We start from the raw sequence: 12,870 nt of genomic DNA, 5'->3' as shown, positions 1-12,870 counted from the left end.
ACCAAGCAGTGGCAGCCTTGATCGACACAGGCGCATCAATCAACCTGATGGCCGCCAGCGTGTACCGGACACTAGAAAATGCCCCGGTACTCCATCCCACGAGGGTACAAGTATACGCCTACGGCACCAGTCGCACACTCCACCTGTGCGGGATGTTCCGGACACTCGCCTGCAAACCAAGATCTATGCGTCGCAAGAAGGATCGGGTTTCTTGCTTGGTTGCCGAACAGCCCAAGACCTCGGGCTGATCTGTTTCGCACTCACAGTCCAAGCCTGCAGCCTCGACCATCTAGTTCTAAAACACACGTCACTATTCGAAGGGATCGGCTGTTTGTAGGGACCCGCCATCCACCTCCACATAGACAAGTCGGTCTCCCCGGTAGCCCTCCTTCACCGACGCATTGCGTTCCACCTACGACCTAAGGTTGAAGCAGAGCTGAGGGTACTCGAGCGAGCTGGAATCATTGAAAGGGTAAGCGAGCCCACCCCGTGGGTGTCACCCATCGTGGTGGCCAAGAAGCCGAAACAACTGGACGCCGTGCAGATCTGCGTGGACATGCGCATCCCCAACCTCGCTATCAAGCGCGACCGCCACCTGACACCAACCATAGACGAAATAGTCGGAGAGCGGTCTGGCTCAAAGTGGTTCTCAAAGATGGACCTGAGGTCTGGATACCACCAGATTCCCCTACAACCTGATTCGCGCCCGATTACCACTTTCTCCACGCACGCGGGCCTCTGGCGCAACCCCCAGCTCAATTTTGGAATATCGAGCGCAGCGGAGGTGTTTCAAAATATCATTCAGAACGTCCTGCAAGGGCTCGATGGAGTTTTAAATGTCAGTGACGACATTTCGGTCTACGCACCAACCTTGGACGAACACATCCAACGCCTCCAGGCAGTGTTCACCCGTCTTCAAGAGCAAGGGTTGACCCTCCACCGAGAAAAATGCGACTTCCTACGCAAGGACATTAGTTTCTTTGGCTACAGGTTTTCTGACCAAGGAATTGGCTCGGACCCAGAAAAGGTCAAGGATATTCAAGCGGCCCCCGCCCCCACGTCAGTGACAGCAGTCCGCAGCTTCCTCGGGATGGACACCTACTGCGGTAGGTTCATCAAGGATCTGTCTGACCTCACTGGCCCCATCCGGGACCTCACAAAAGCTGCTGCCACCTGGGGGTGGGGTCCGGCACAGCAAGAGTCATTCCAGAAGACCAAAGCGGAACTCTCAGCTGACACAACCTTGGCCTATTTTGATTACCGAAACGAATCACAACTCGTGGTGGATACCAGCCCGACAGGCCTGGGGGCCGTGCTAACCCAACAACAGGCATGCGGAGAATGAGCCCCCATCGCATATGCAAGCAGAACACTCACACCAACGGAACAGCGGTACTCGCAGATTGAACGAGAGGCCATCGCTATCCTGTGGGGGTGCCGGCATTTCCACATCTACCTGTATTGGCACCCCTTTGTGGTCATCACAGATCACAAACCTCTAGTCCCGCTGTTCCAAGGTTCCTCCTCACGTCCTCCTCCTCGGATCGAAAAATGGGTGCTCCAGCTCCAGGAATTCCAGCTCACTGTGGAGTATCGACCGGAACCCAGCCGACTTCTTGTCGAGGCACGCACGCCCAGCCACTGACTCGGAAGCTGCAGAAGCCGCGGCCACGGAGGAGTATGTCAGGATGATCGTGGAAGGTCACGGCCTCTACAGATCTCCTTGGAGGAAGTAGCGCGAGCCACCCAAGATGACGACTGCCTACGGATCGCCATCCAGGCCGTCACGTCAGGCAACTGGAAACCACTCCAAAGCCCATCGTCATTCCGCACACCTGGCGCACAAGCGACGCTTAAGGCGCTCCATCAAGTCCGGAACAAACTGTCAGTAACTCAGGAAGGATGCCTCCTCAGAGGCCCCCGCCTGGTGCTACCTGACTGTCTCACCCAACAGGCAGCTCTTCTGGCGGATGGCACGCACCAAGGCATTGTGAAGTCAAAGAACCGCCTTCAGAGCAAGCTCTGGTTCCCCGGTCTAGATAAAATTGTGGAAACAATCGTCCAGCGATGTCCGGTGTTTTTAGTGACCAGCCTACCCAACCTTCCAGCGCCGGTAATCACCGCGGAAGGACCAACGTCTCCATGGGTGCGACCCAGCGCAGATTTTGGCAGTCTCCCCGGGGGAAAGTACATGCTGGTGGTGGTGGATGACTTCTCACGGTACCCCGAAGTGGAGTTCCTGTCCTCGACTGCCGCCTCTGAGGTAGTTCCCAAGCTGGAAAAGATAATTGCCACCCATGGCCTCATTGGGGAGCTGCGCACGGACAATGGCCCCCCTTTCAATGGCGCTGAGTTAGCAGACTACCTGCAGTCACACCGTATCAAGCACCGACGCATAACCCCGAGGTGGCCTCAAGCTAACGGGGAAGTTGAGAGGCTAATGAGAACCCTGAACAAGACCATTCAGATTGCACTGGCTGACGGCCAAGGCATAGAGCTAGCCCTCTATCAATTTCTACATGAATACAGGCTGACGCCCCACTGCACCACAGGAGTTCCTCCAAGCCGCCTCTGTTTTGGCAGAACAGTCACAGACACCATCCCACACCATCCCATGTGGGCGTCATCTCCAACCCCGCCTAACCAGTCCATGGAACACAGAACAAAAACCAATCGCGAAGGATCCCGGAAGAGGAGAGCCGCCGACAGCTCCATCCAAGTTGGAGACCGAGTGCTCGTGAAAGACCGCCACCCAGGTGGAAAGTTCCGCTTGCTCTTCGAGCTAGATCCCTGGACGGTCACGAGGGTCAACGGAACGCTGATCACAGCAATCAGGAACGGGGAAGAAGTCACAAGAAATGTGTCATTTTTTAAGAAAATCCCGGACGAAGGAGAAGAAGAGTTTCCGGAGCCAGAAGGCTACCGCCCAGCGGCGCCCCCGGGCCCTCGGGAAGCCACGGTAGAAGAGACAGCCACGGAAGGAAACACTCCACGCAGAACAGAAAACGCAGAGAGCACCTCAACCACACCAGCCCAGGGAGATCTGGAGTCGCAAAGAACACAGAGCCGCCCAGGCATGGCGGATACAGACTGTTCAGAGGACATGTTTCCAACCCCTCCAGAAGGGCGCAGCCAGAGCAGGTATCATCTGCCCCCATGTCCGTAGCCATCCCAGAGGTACCGAGATTTCGTGGCCCGCTGTCGAATCCCAATGCGAGAGTGAGCTGTACCTCAACCAAGACCAAGTAAGACTGTTCTTTTATTTTGTTTGTTCAGCGAACCCGCAGAGACTGTGTTTGAGACTCTAAAATATGCCTTGTTACTAGGCCCCATGTTTTGCAGAGTTTTTGCATTTGTGGGTAAAGGAGGAATGTAGTATCTGCCAGAGTTTGGACTCAACCACTGTTACGGTGGTCCCTGGCAAGAGTTAATGAGCCCCTGCCTGAGCGTGCGCAGGGTGGACGTGCTCGACGTCCACACGGGAAGCACGTTGACAGAGATAATAAATAGCCCGGGAACACTGGGCGTGGTAGGCATTGCACTAGCCACTATCATAGCACCTGTGTTGTGTGGCGTTATTCATAGGCACTGGTCAACAACTTTACAATGACCTCTGTTCTGATATGACCATCTCGGCTATTGTTCTAAACCGACGAAAGTCCAAAATGGGCCTACATTTCTGGCCCACAGCACCCTGATTGCAAGATAGAGAAAAGATGAGTTCTGTATCGGCCAGCCGTTTCATAGTCTGTGGGTCGGGTTTATAAGATCGGTGTATGTGTAGGTGCGTCTTAAACTCTTGTTTACACAGTAATACCCACGATTCTTAGGGGTAAGGCAGGAGTACTCTTGGCTTAATCTTGGAATGGAGGAGTAAGCCAGGAGTGCTACAAGAGTAAGTCACTACAAATTATGTGTAAATTGGAAACTCATACATTTTAATTGCGCTCTACGACTACACGTTGGTGGATGTCTGAGGCAAAATAAGTCACTAATTAAATGTCCAGAGTAGATATTCGAGCACTTTGCGGACTACCTTGTCGAACCCTTAAGAAGGCCCAGGAAAGTCTCCATGACCTTCTGGGGTCTCAGTTGTTGTTTATCAGAGACTTCACCCCTCTTGGGTCAGGAGACTGCTCTTTGCTCAAGCCCCTCACATCTGTCCTTGGTGCTGCACTCTCAGGCGCGGTCTTTGGATGCACACGAGCCCCTATTAAGAGTGGCTGCAGACATCAATTACATGTACTTCTTAAGGGAGGTGGTTTATGTGTGTGGAAGAGATTCGTAACCAGGGCACAAGTCCTAAAAAAGAAGTGGGGGACTAACCAGGTTAGGCAGTATGCAAGTGAAATCATGACGTGTGCCATCACAGTGCATGATGTCACGACGTGCGACATGCAGCGTCAGATATTAAGACCTGACACATATGTTTATCAGGCATATCATGAGTACATTCAAGCGCTTTATGGGATTTAACAAATGAGATTTGGCATTGGGGTTGTGCCAAAAAAGTGGCGCAATCCCAACGCAAAATCTGGGCCTCAACTAATACATTTATTTTTTTAAACCCTGCCACAAATAACTTGACAACAAGGAGAAGCATGGCAGTAGATCTGTTATGCTCAATTGGTTGCAAAGTCTACATTTTAAAATATTTGATTGGGTTAAGGCATCTGTTGTGAAGGTGCCCATTAATTCTCAGTGAATAGTAATAATGGCGAGGTAACTCTGGTGGTTAATGCACTTGCTGGAGAGATCTGTGTTTTGTCAAGTCCCAGATTTGAATCAACGTAGTAGAGAAAGTAAATGTGTCTCATGCAAAGCACATCATCTAACACGCAGAAGACAGATTTTTATTTTATGAAGATAGTAAAGTGGGTCACTGCTTTTAACACAGAGATCCTTTTGTTACCTGCTGTTCATAAATTGCAATCCTTCTAAAAGACCACAGTGAGGTAAGAAGGACATGTGACTCTTACACCTTGTAACCCTCACTGTCTCATGTAACTCATCTTGTACATTGATTTACACATGTACATGATTTATTGTCAATGTATAATGCGTATGTTATGTAAAGAGCTCTGACACCCTGCATTGGGGTGCAAAGTGTTATAAAAAGAAAATATGCTATAGAAATTGTTATATGTGTAAATACTGGGATAGACAACACACCTGATATGCATCTCTTATATTCAAGGACTGGACAAAGGCAAAACCATACCTCTCTTAAGTACCTGTGAAGAAATACCAAGCTGTGCGCCTTTGTTTCCCCTCAGTGACTTTTACATTTACGTGTGAGGTTCCAGGCTGCTTCCAGTCAGGATATTCAAACAAAAGGAGGCCTGATGGCCCCTTAACTTCGGCCCAGCTGGAGGTGAAAAAAGCCCCCTCCCAGCCGCATGTTGCTGCTAGGAATTGAAAGCAGACAATGTGCAGGCCTTGCTGAACGTGTCCCGATGTCTGAAAATTACTCTGGGGCAAGTTCAGCATATTCCTGTGGGGCCCAACGTCTTGTCAGGGGGGACAGCGTCCACCCTGTGAAAAGAGTGGGTGGACGTCGTCCATGTTGACTCATATAAAGTCAGTCTTAATTGAACACAAGGTCAGGGCTTTAAGTGGGTTGAGTCCTGTCAGAGCTTAGCACCAGCAGTTCTAAAAAGCAGGTCCTACAGCAGTCCTGCAGTGACGGTGGTCCTCCACCATCTGCTGTAGGACAGCCAAACCCGTGGTGGAACTGTCTGCCAGATTAAGAGTTAAATCTTGGTCTGGCGGGTGGTGTTGAGGTGGTCTGACTGTGGCAGTCTGCAAGGCTCATAGAAGAGCCGATAATGCAGACCACCACAGTCAGACTGCTGACTGCACCTTCCTGCACGGTGTGGCATACATGCAGCACGTGGGGTTGCAAAGACAGGTGGGCAATGCAATGCCCCCCGCATGCACCTCCCACCCCAAATCCATCTGGTGCCCTGTTAGGGCCCCCTTTTTGTTGCCTTTCTGCCACCCTTTTCATGACGGGATCTCCAACATGAAAAGAGCCATGAAAATGCAACTTGTAATATGCTCAGCAGGGCCAGCAAGGGTGCTGCCAGTATATTACAGCTGGTTGCAGACCCCCGCCCAGCGGGATCCTTAATCCTGGCGGTGCCAGCAGTCTTGTGGCGGTCCGACTGCCAGAGTCGGAGAACTTCAGGCAGTCCCACAGTGTGGCGGTGATTGACCGTCACCTCGGGTTCAGCGGACCTATGGACCGCCAAACTCATAAATTAGTATACAAGGTGTACTACTATTGTGTGATACTACTTCTAGTATATATTATTTAAGTGGCTGCGTGACAATATATATCCGTGTGTGATTGGGTGTCTCAGTGGCTGTATTGGTGTGCGAGTGCCTGTATGGGTGCATAAGTGGGTATGTGAGTAGCTGTGTGGGTGAGTAAGTGGCTGTGTGAGTGGCTGTACGGGTGAGTGAGTGGGTGTGTGAGTGACTGTATGGGTGAGCGAATGGATGTCTGAATGGCTGTATGAATAAGTGACTGGGTCTGTAAGTGTCTGTAAGGGCGAGTGAGTGGCTGTTTGAGTGGGTTTTGGGTTAAGTTAGTTGGTGTGTGATTGGCTGTATTGGTGAGTTGAGTGTCTGTGTGAATGGAAGTATGGGTGAGTGGGCAGATGTGGGAGTGCTTGTATGGATTTGTGAATGGGTATGTAAGAGTGTGTGAGTGTTTGTATGGGTGAGTGAGTGGTTGTGTTGAGAGTCTGTATGGGTGTGGGAGTGTGAGTGGATGTATAAGTGAATACGTGTGTGTGTGAATAGCTGTTGGGATGAGTGTGTGTCTGTGTGAGTGGCTGTATGAGCGAGCAACTGGTTGTATGAGTAGCTGTTTGGGTGAGTGGTTGTGTGAGTGGCTTTATGAGTGGGTGGGTGTGTGAGTACTTGTATGGGTCTGTGAATGGTTATGGAAGTGGGTGTGTCATTGGGTGTATGAGAGGTTGAATAGGGGTGTGAGTCGGTGTGTGTGTTTGTGTCTGTGGATGATGTCATCGGTGAGGTCATCAGTGATGTCATTCGAGATATCATCAGTGATGTCACTGACCATGTCCTGAGTGATGTACTATGGGAGATCCCCATTGTGAGGGCATAAGTTATAGTTAGCTCAGGTAATGAAAACGGCTGAATTTCAGTGGTTTTGTATGAGTGAAATCTGAGCCTAACTATAATGTCCCTGTAACCTTTTTTTCCAGTGAATGAAGAAGCAACTTGATATTTTCAACAGAATTTCTTTTTCTTCACACAACATTTTGCCCTTTTCTCACCAACTTTCTTTCCTGTTCATGTATTGTACTGTAAAAACACACTGTAGTAGACAAACCTTAGTATTTCATTATTCATGGGTTCCAATGACATGTGTTTTGTTTTTAATTAACTTTGTTTTTATTTAATTACTCGATTTGATAAAAACATGTACTAGATATGCAGTTTCTGCATTTTAAACACTCTTGAGCGAGAGCCCAGCCTTTCACAATGATTGTATCAAAACGATGAGCATTGTACTGGGCTCTTCCTCCTTCTTTCATCTACAAGGGTATTATCCTGAAAATAATAAATGTTTTCATACAAAGGTCTCAGTCAATTTTTGTTTATTTTACGCGAGCCATTGCTCAATGTGTTGTAGCCACATCAATTGAGACAGGATTGTTCCATATGCAAGAATCCCTTTGTAGTCTCATGATGAAATGCAAGTCATTGCGGAATGTGTTCTTCTCCCGATACTAAGTGTTGCCCTTTTCTCATCAACTTGCTTAGTGGTTTGTTTATTGTACTGTACTGCCACACAGTAGTAATCTGTTAGTCCTTAGTAAAATCTGTGTTCCTTATTCTTGTGTTCTGGTGCTATGCACATTGCCCTTAATAAATCTTGTTTTGATTTCATTCCTTGATTTAATAAAAGATGTCCTAGATACACAATTTCCTGCATATTAAACGGACACCTGTCTCTCTTTATCCCGAGTACAGCCTTTTCCAATGTTTGTATAACCACGTTCAGCATTGTGTTATGCTCTTCCTCATCTTTTCCATGTACGAGAGTATCATCTTGAGAATATCAAATATTTTCATACAATAGTCTATGCCTGTTGTCTTTTTACTGTACCAGAGTCATTGCTCAATGTGTTTCTGCACCATCCATTGCGATGGGAATGTACCATATGTGAGGATGCCTTTGTAGACTGATGTGTAAATAAAAGTTAATACAGAGAGTATTCTATGTATTGTGTAAGTTCTGAGACTAGTCTCTAACAGTGCCCATTTGTTATCTGTGAGATGAGTTTTGCATCATATTCAGTCTGGGTGCCCAGGCTATCCTGATGCGTGACCGGGCTTCAGCCTCTGCAGCCTTGAATGCTGGGATGATGTGCTCCTGAATAGGGCAGACCATCTCAGTGTGGCTTCTGTAGCAGGTCAAACGTACACTGGCTGGTGTTCAGCACCAGCAGCAATTCTGCAGTTTTGGGCTCTAAAGGGGAATTTCAAATGTTGACCGAATATTGGGCAATGTAAGATCTGCAGGTGGGGCGAGATACATTTATTTGTTATGCAACATTTATTTTCAATACATGTTGGCATGCTTTGCTTCATAATCTGTAAGTTTTTTTAATCTTATGTTTTAACTCGTGTTGTTAGAAGTCCATTCAGTTTTATATTTGTCGTTGATTTAATGGGCTCACATGTTATGTTTGAACAATTTGTTATGAAACAATTTGAAATGGAATATGTTATATAACCACTTTAACAAGTCATGCTTGGGTAGGTGGCTGTAATATCACCTCTGTGCCAATTTATTCTCGGATGGATGGCTCTGTGTTGTCGCATCATAGTGTACTTTGTGCAGCATGAAAATTACACAATCAGTTCTGCGGCCCAGGAGCCAGGCAGGACAGTGGGCACCTGCACTATTTGTTCCTTTGCCTGGTAGTTTTGTATCACAGCTGCAGCTGTCTGTGCGATTCCTTCTGTAATAAGCATCATGTACATGGAAACTGAGAGCACATCCAATGGCATATTGGTCTCTGCATACTTGCATCGTGTTTTGTCTTAATGCAAAAGAACCCTTTAATCCAGAAACATTCTTAATGTCTTGGAAGCTTGCACATAGGCAAGAATCTGACCTGCACACAGGTTTTCTATCTGTCTAATGACTGTGCTGACTCACACATGATTTTTCGTGTCTTTTTAATCATGGCTGTTTGAATATGTGCTTTAATTTTAGATTTGTTGTTTGAAGAGTCTCCCATTAGGATTCTGGGCTACTATTCAGATTTACTATGCACTCTGTTTCTCATATGCAGAAGATGCAGAATGTGCCGTGTTGCCATGTAATGTGCAGAAACCATTGGCTCTATACCAAAAATGTGTCCATAAGTGTGACAAATGTGCTGATCTCTGATTCAGGCAATCATCTGCATTAATATAATACATAATGTGGCACCCACTACAGTTATAGCGGAGAGGAAGTCGAACACAATACATACTCAAAACATGTCCTATTTTATTTTCCAGAAGTGATTCCGAATAAAAGCATGTTCAGCAATAGGTAATGCTGCACACATTTATTCCAGCTTGTCTGCTAGTTTCTCAAAAAGGACATGGTTTAGGAAGGATCCGCCCATCCAATGAACCAAGTAGAGCGAGAAGGCTGTCATATTCTAATTGCAAATCAATCGTACGAATGAGAGTGTGACAGCTCGTATTTTAATTAAGCATGTGTTAAACAATATTACCAGATGACCGATAATATAAACAGGAGGGTGATAATGTCCAGAAGCAGTGGATCAATACCACATTTTCAGGATATTCACGCAAGATACACCCACAATCAATCTCAATGAACATCATTTATATAGTCAATGGTTATATCTTGAAAATCTAGCATGTTTCGGCCATCTTGAACTTATGTGGGGAATGCCTGATATAGTTGCAAGTTCCAATGAAATTCTGTCTCTAAATCATCTTTTGTTTAAAGACGAAGCTTTGTCTAGTCCTAAGTGTCTTGAACAGTGAAGACGCCAGGTACAGTGCTCAATATTGCTTTAGTTGTAGTACACATTGATGGATTTGCTTACAGTGCATATCGATGGGTTTGCTTACAGTACACATTGATGGATTGGCTGACAGTCGTTATTAAACACTGGTGGGTTTGCTTGCACTTCATATATCTGGATTTGCTCTGGGTGACTATTGCAAATTGAAGGACGTGCTCCCAGTGTAAACTGATGCATTAGCTTACGTGAACATTGCTAGAATTACTTACAGTGTTTATTCCTTACAGATGGATTTGCTTACAGTGCACGTTGATGGGCTTGCTTACAGTGCATATTGATGTGTTTGCTTACAGTACACGTTGATGGATTTGCTTACAGTGCATATTGATGGGTTTGCTTACAGTAAAAATTGATGGATTTGCTTACAGTGCATATTGATGGATTTGCTTACAGTGCACGTTGATGGGTTTGCTTACAGTGCATATTGATGGGTTTGCTTACAGTACACATTGATGGATTTGCTTACAGTGCATATTGATGGGGTTGCTTACAGTTCACATAGGTGAATTGGCTGACAGTCGTTTTTGAACACTGGTGGGTTTGCTTGCTCTTCATATATGTGGATTTGCTCTGGGTGACTATTGCAAATTGAAGGACGTGCTCCCAGTGTAAACTGATGCATTAGCTTACAGTGAACATTGCTAGAATTACTTACAGTGTGTATTCCTTACTGATGGATTTGCTTACAGTACACATTGATGGATTTGCTTACAGTGCATATTGATGGGTTTGCTTACAGTACACATTGATGGATTTGCTTACAGTGCATATTGATGGGGTTGCTTACAGTTCACATAGGTGAATTGGCTGACAGTCGTTTTTGAACACTGGTGGGTTTGCTTGCTCTTCATATATGTGGATTTGCTCTGGGTGACAATTGCAAATTGAAGGACGTGCTCCCAGTGTAAACTGATGCATTAGCTTACAGTGAACATTGCTAGAATTACTTACAGTGCTTATTCCTTACAGATGGATTTCCTTTCAGTGCATTCAGTAACACAGAGTATTGCAATTCATTCCCTTCATAAAATATAAACTAAAGGTTCTTAGCAATAACTTGTTTTTAATTTGTTTTCTGTTTTTAGATTCTTGGAACTCCCAATGAAGACACCTGGCCTGGCGTCCATTCTTTACCAAATTACAAGCCAGGTACGACAGTTTGTTTCATTATCCGTAAATTGAGATAACACTATTTAGGAGTGCCATCCGTAACAAAGTTAGGGCACAATCTTTTCTATAGAGTATATAGTAGAGTATAAAAGCTTAATGCTTTAAACTGTCACCATTCTTGCTCTCCTTTATTTCAACATTGTAGACTTTTTTCTTATTTCCCCTGTTTACGACTATGGATAAATCCACACATACCTTCATAGAAGCATCCTTAGACTTGGTGAATTAGGATCTAGCATGATTTGTGCAGGTTTCCAACTTTTGAGTAAATAAGTTAAACTTATGTGTGTAAAATGTTTTGTGAATTAGAACTTCTGAATGCTTCTCTACCACTGCATGATATGGGTTCAAAGCAGGCTAGATATTACATCTAAACATAGGATGTAGAGAACTTGCTCCTCACTTTGCGTTTTACACCTTCCTCCGTATATTTTCTATTGATTCTCTACAAATTGCCCTAAGTTTATAAAAGTGACAACACATACTGGATTGCAGATAAAAAAGTCCAGGACTGGACACCTATTCATACATGGCTAGGGACCATATGAGATCTCTTGCCATAAACCACAGTAGAATGTGGGAAGTTCTTAAGATTTCTGGATATGATTAACTATTAATGCTGGTGATCATTTAACAATCAGACACATTTACAGATCAGCAATTGAGTGTCTTTGGGCCTATCTAATTATATTCCTTCTCCTCACCCTGACCCTGCTCCATTGAGCTTCAAAGTAAAGTAACACTTTTAAAATTGTATTTATGTATAGACAGTTTCATGATATTGCAAAAAGTTTGCACTGTTTGTGAAAAGGGAACCTTTTCTACTTGTCTGAAATCACAAAATACTTATGTATATAACACTATGCGTACTAAGCACACTCACGTGGACACAGACACACACATGCACTTAAGAGTATTAATGTAATGTCCCCAAGTGAGAAGTCCTAAATGAGCTTGGCAAAGGTAGTTGTAGTGACAAGGTGTACCACAGGACACAGGTTGATTGTAGAAGTATGAAATGGCTCCTTACCGCCATTGACACCTGCCTACCTCTCTCAAAAAATAGAGCCAACAATCACCGGCACCCAGCATCTTGGTTCACCGAAGTGCTGAAAATAGAGGAAACCAACTGCAAAGTTTTGGAACGCAAGTGGAGAAGGCATAACACACCTGAATCCAAAATCAGATACAAAACCACCTTAAAAATATGTCATACTCGTTGCAGAACCGCCCGAGCAGACTATGTCTCCAACACCATCTCAGACGCTCTTAACTGCTCCAAAACACTCTTTAATATGGTTAAGGAGCTTGCCGGCTCAAAAACCCAATCTAGACCCCCTGCACTCAGTAAACAGAAATGTGAGACCTTGACTTCCTTCTTTGTCCAGAAAGTGGACAGAATATACCAGGACATAGTGCTTGCTCAAAACGCGAACCTCTCCCCGCCACCTACATTACCCACATCTTTCCCAGAAGACGACATGTTTCTTAACCAGGCTGCGCCACTCAGCATTCCTGACAACTACTTAGACACATGGTACCTGTTAAACACAGCCACTCTGAAGAAACTCCTAAATAATATCAAATCAGGATCACCCAAGGATCC

At 45.6% G+C, this 12,870-nt stretch overlaps 1 protein-coding gene across 2 annotated transcripts in view; it reads left to right on the top strand.

The window, feature by feature from the left end:
- CDK14 (cyclin dependent kinase 14) overlaps positions 1 to 12,870 on the top strand; it is a 2,110,677-nt gene that overhangs the window by 1,470,242 nt on the left and 627,565 nt on the right. For both annotated transcript variants that reach the window (XM_085631156.1, XM_085631160.1), the window contains one exon: positions 11,180 to 11,243. In XM_085631156.1, coding sequence (XP_085487282.1) covers positions 11,180 to 11,243 — 64 coding nt within the window. The remainder of the gene's footprint in view (positions 1 to 11,179; positions 11,244 to 12,870) is intronic.

This window comes from Triturus cristatus, chromosome 10 (assembly GCF_964204655.1).
Source record: "Triturus cristatus chromosome 10, aTriCri1.1, whole genome shotgun sequence".
NCBI classification, from domain to species: Eukaryota; Metazoa; Chordata; class Amphibia; order Caudata; family Salamandridae; genus Triturus; species Triturus cristatus.
This window is presented reverse-complemented; position numbering and strand designations above follow the sequence as displayed.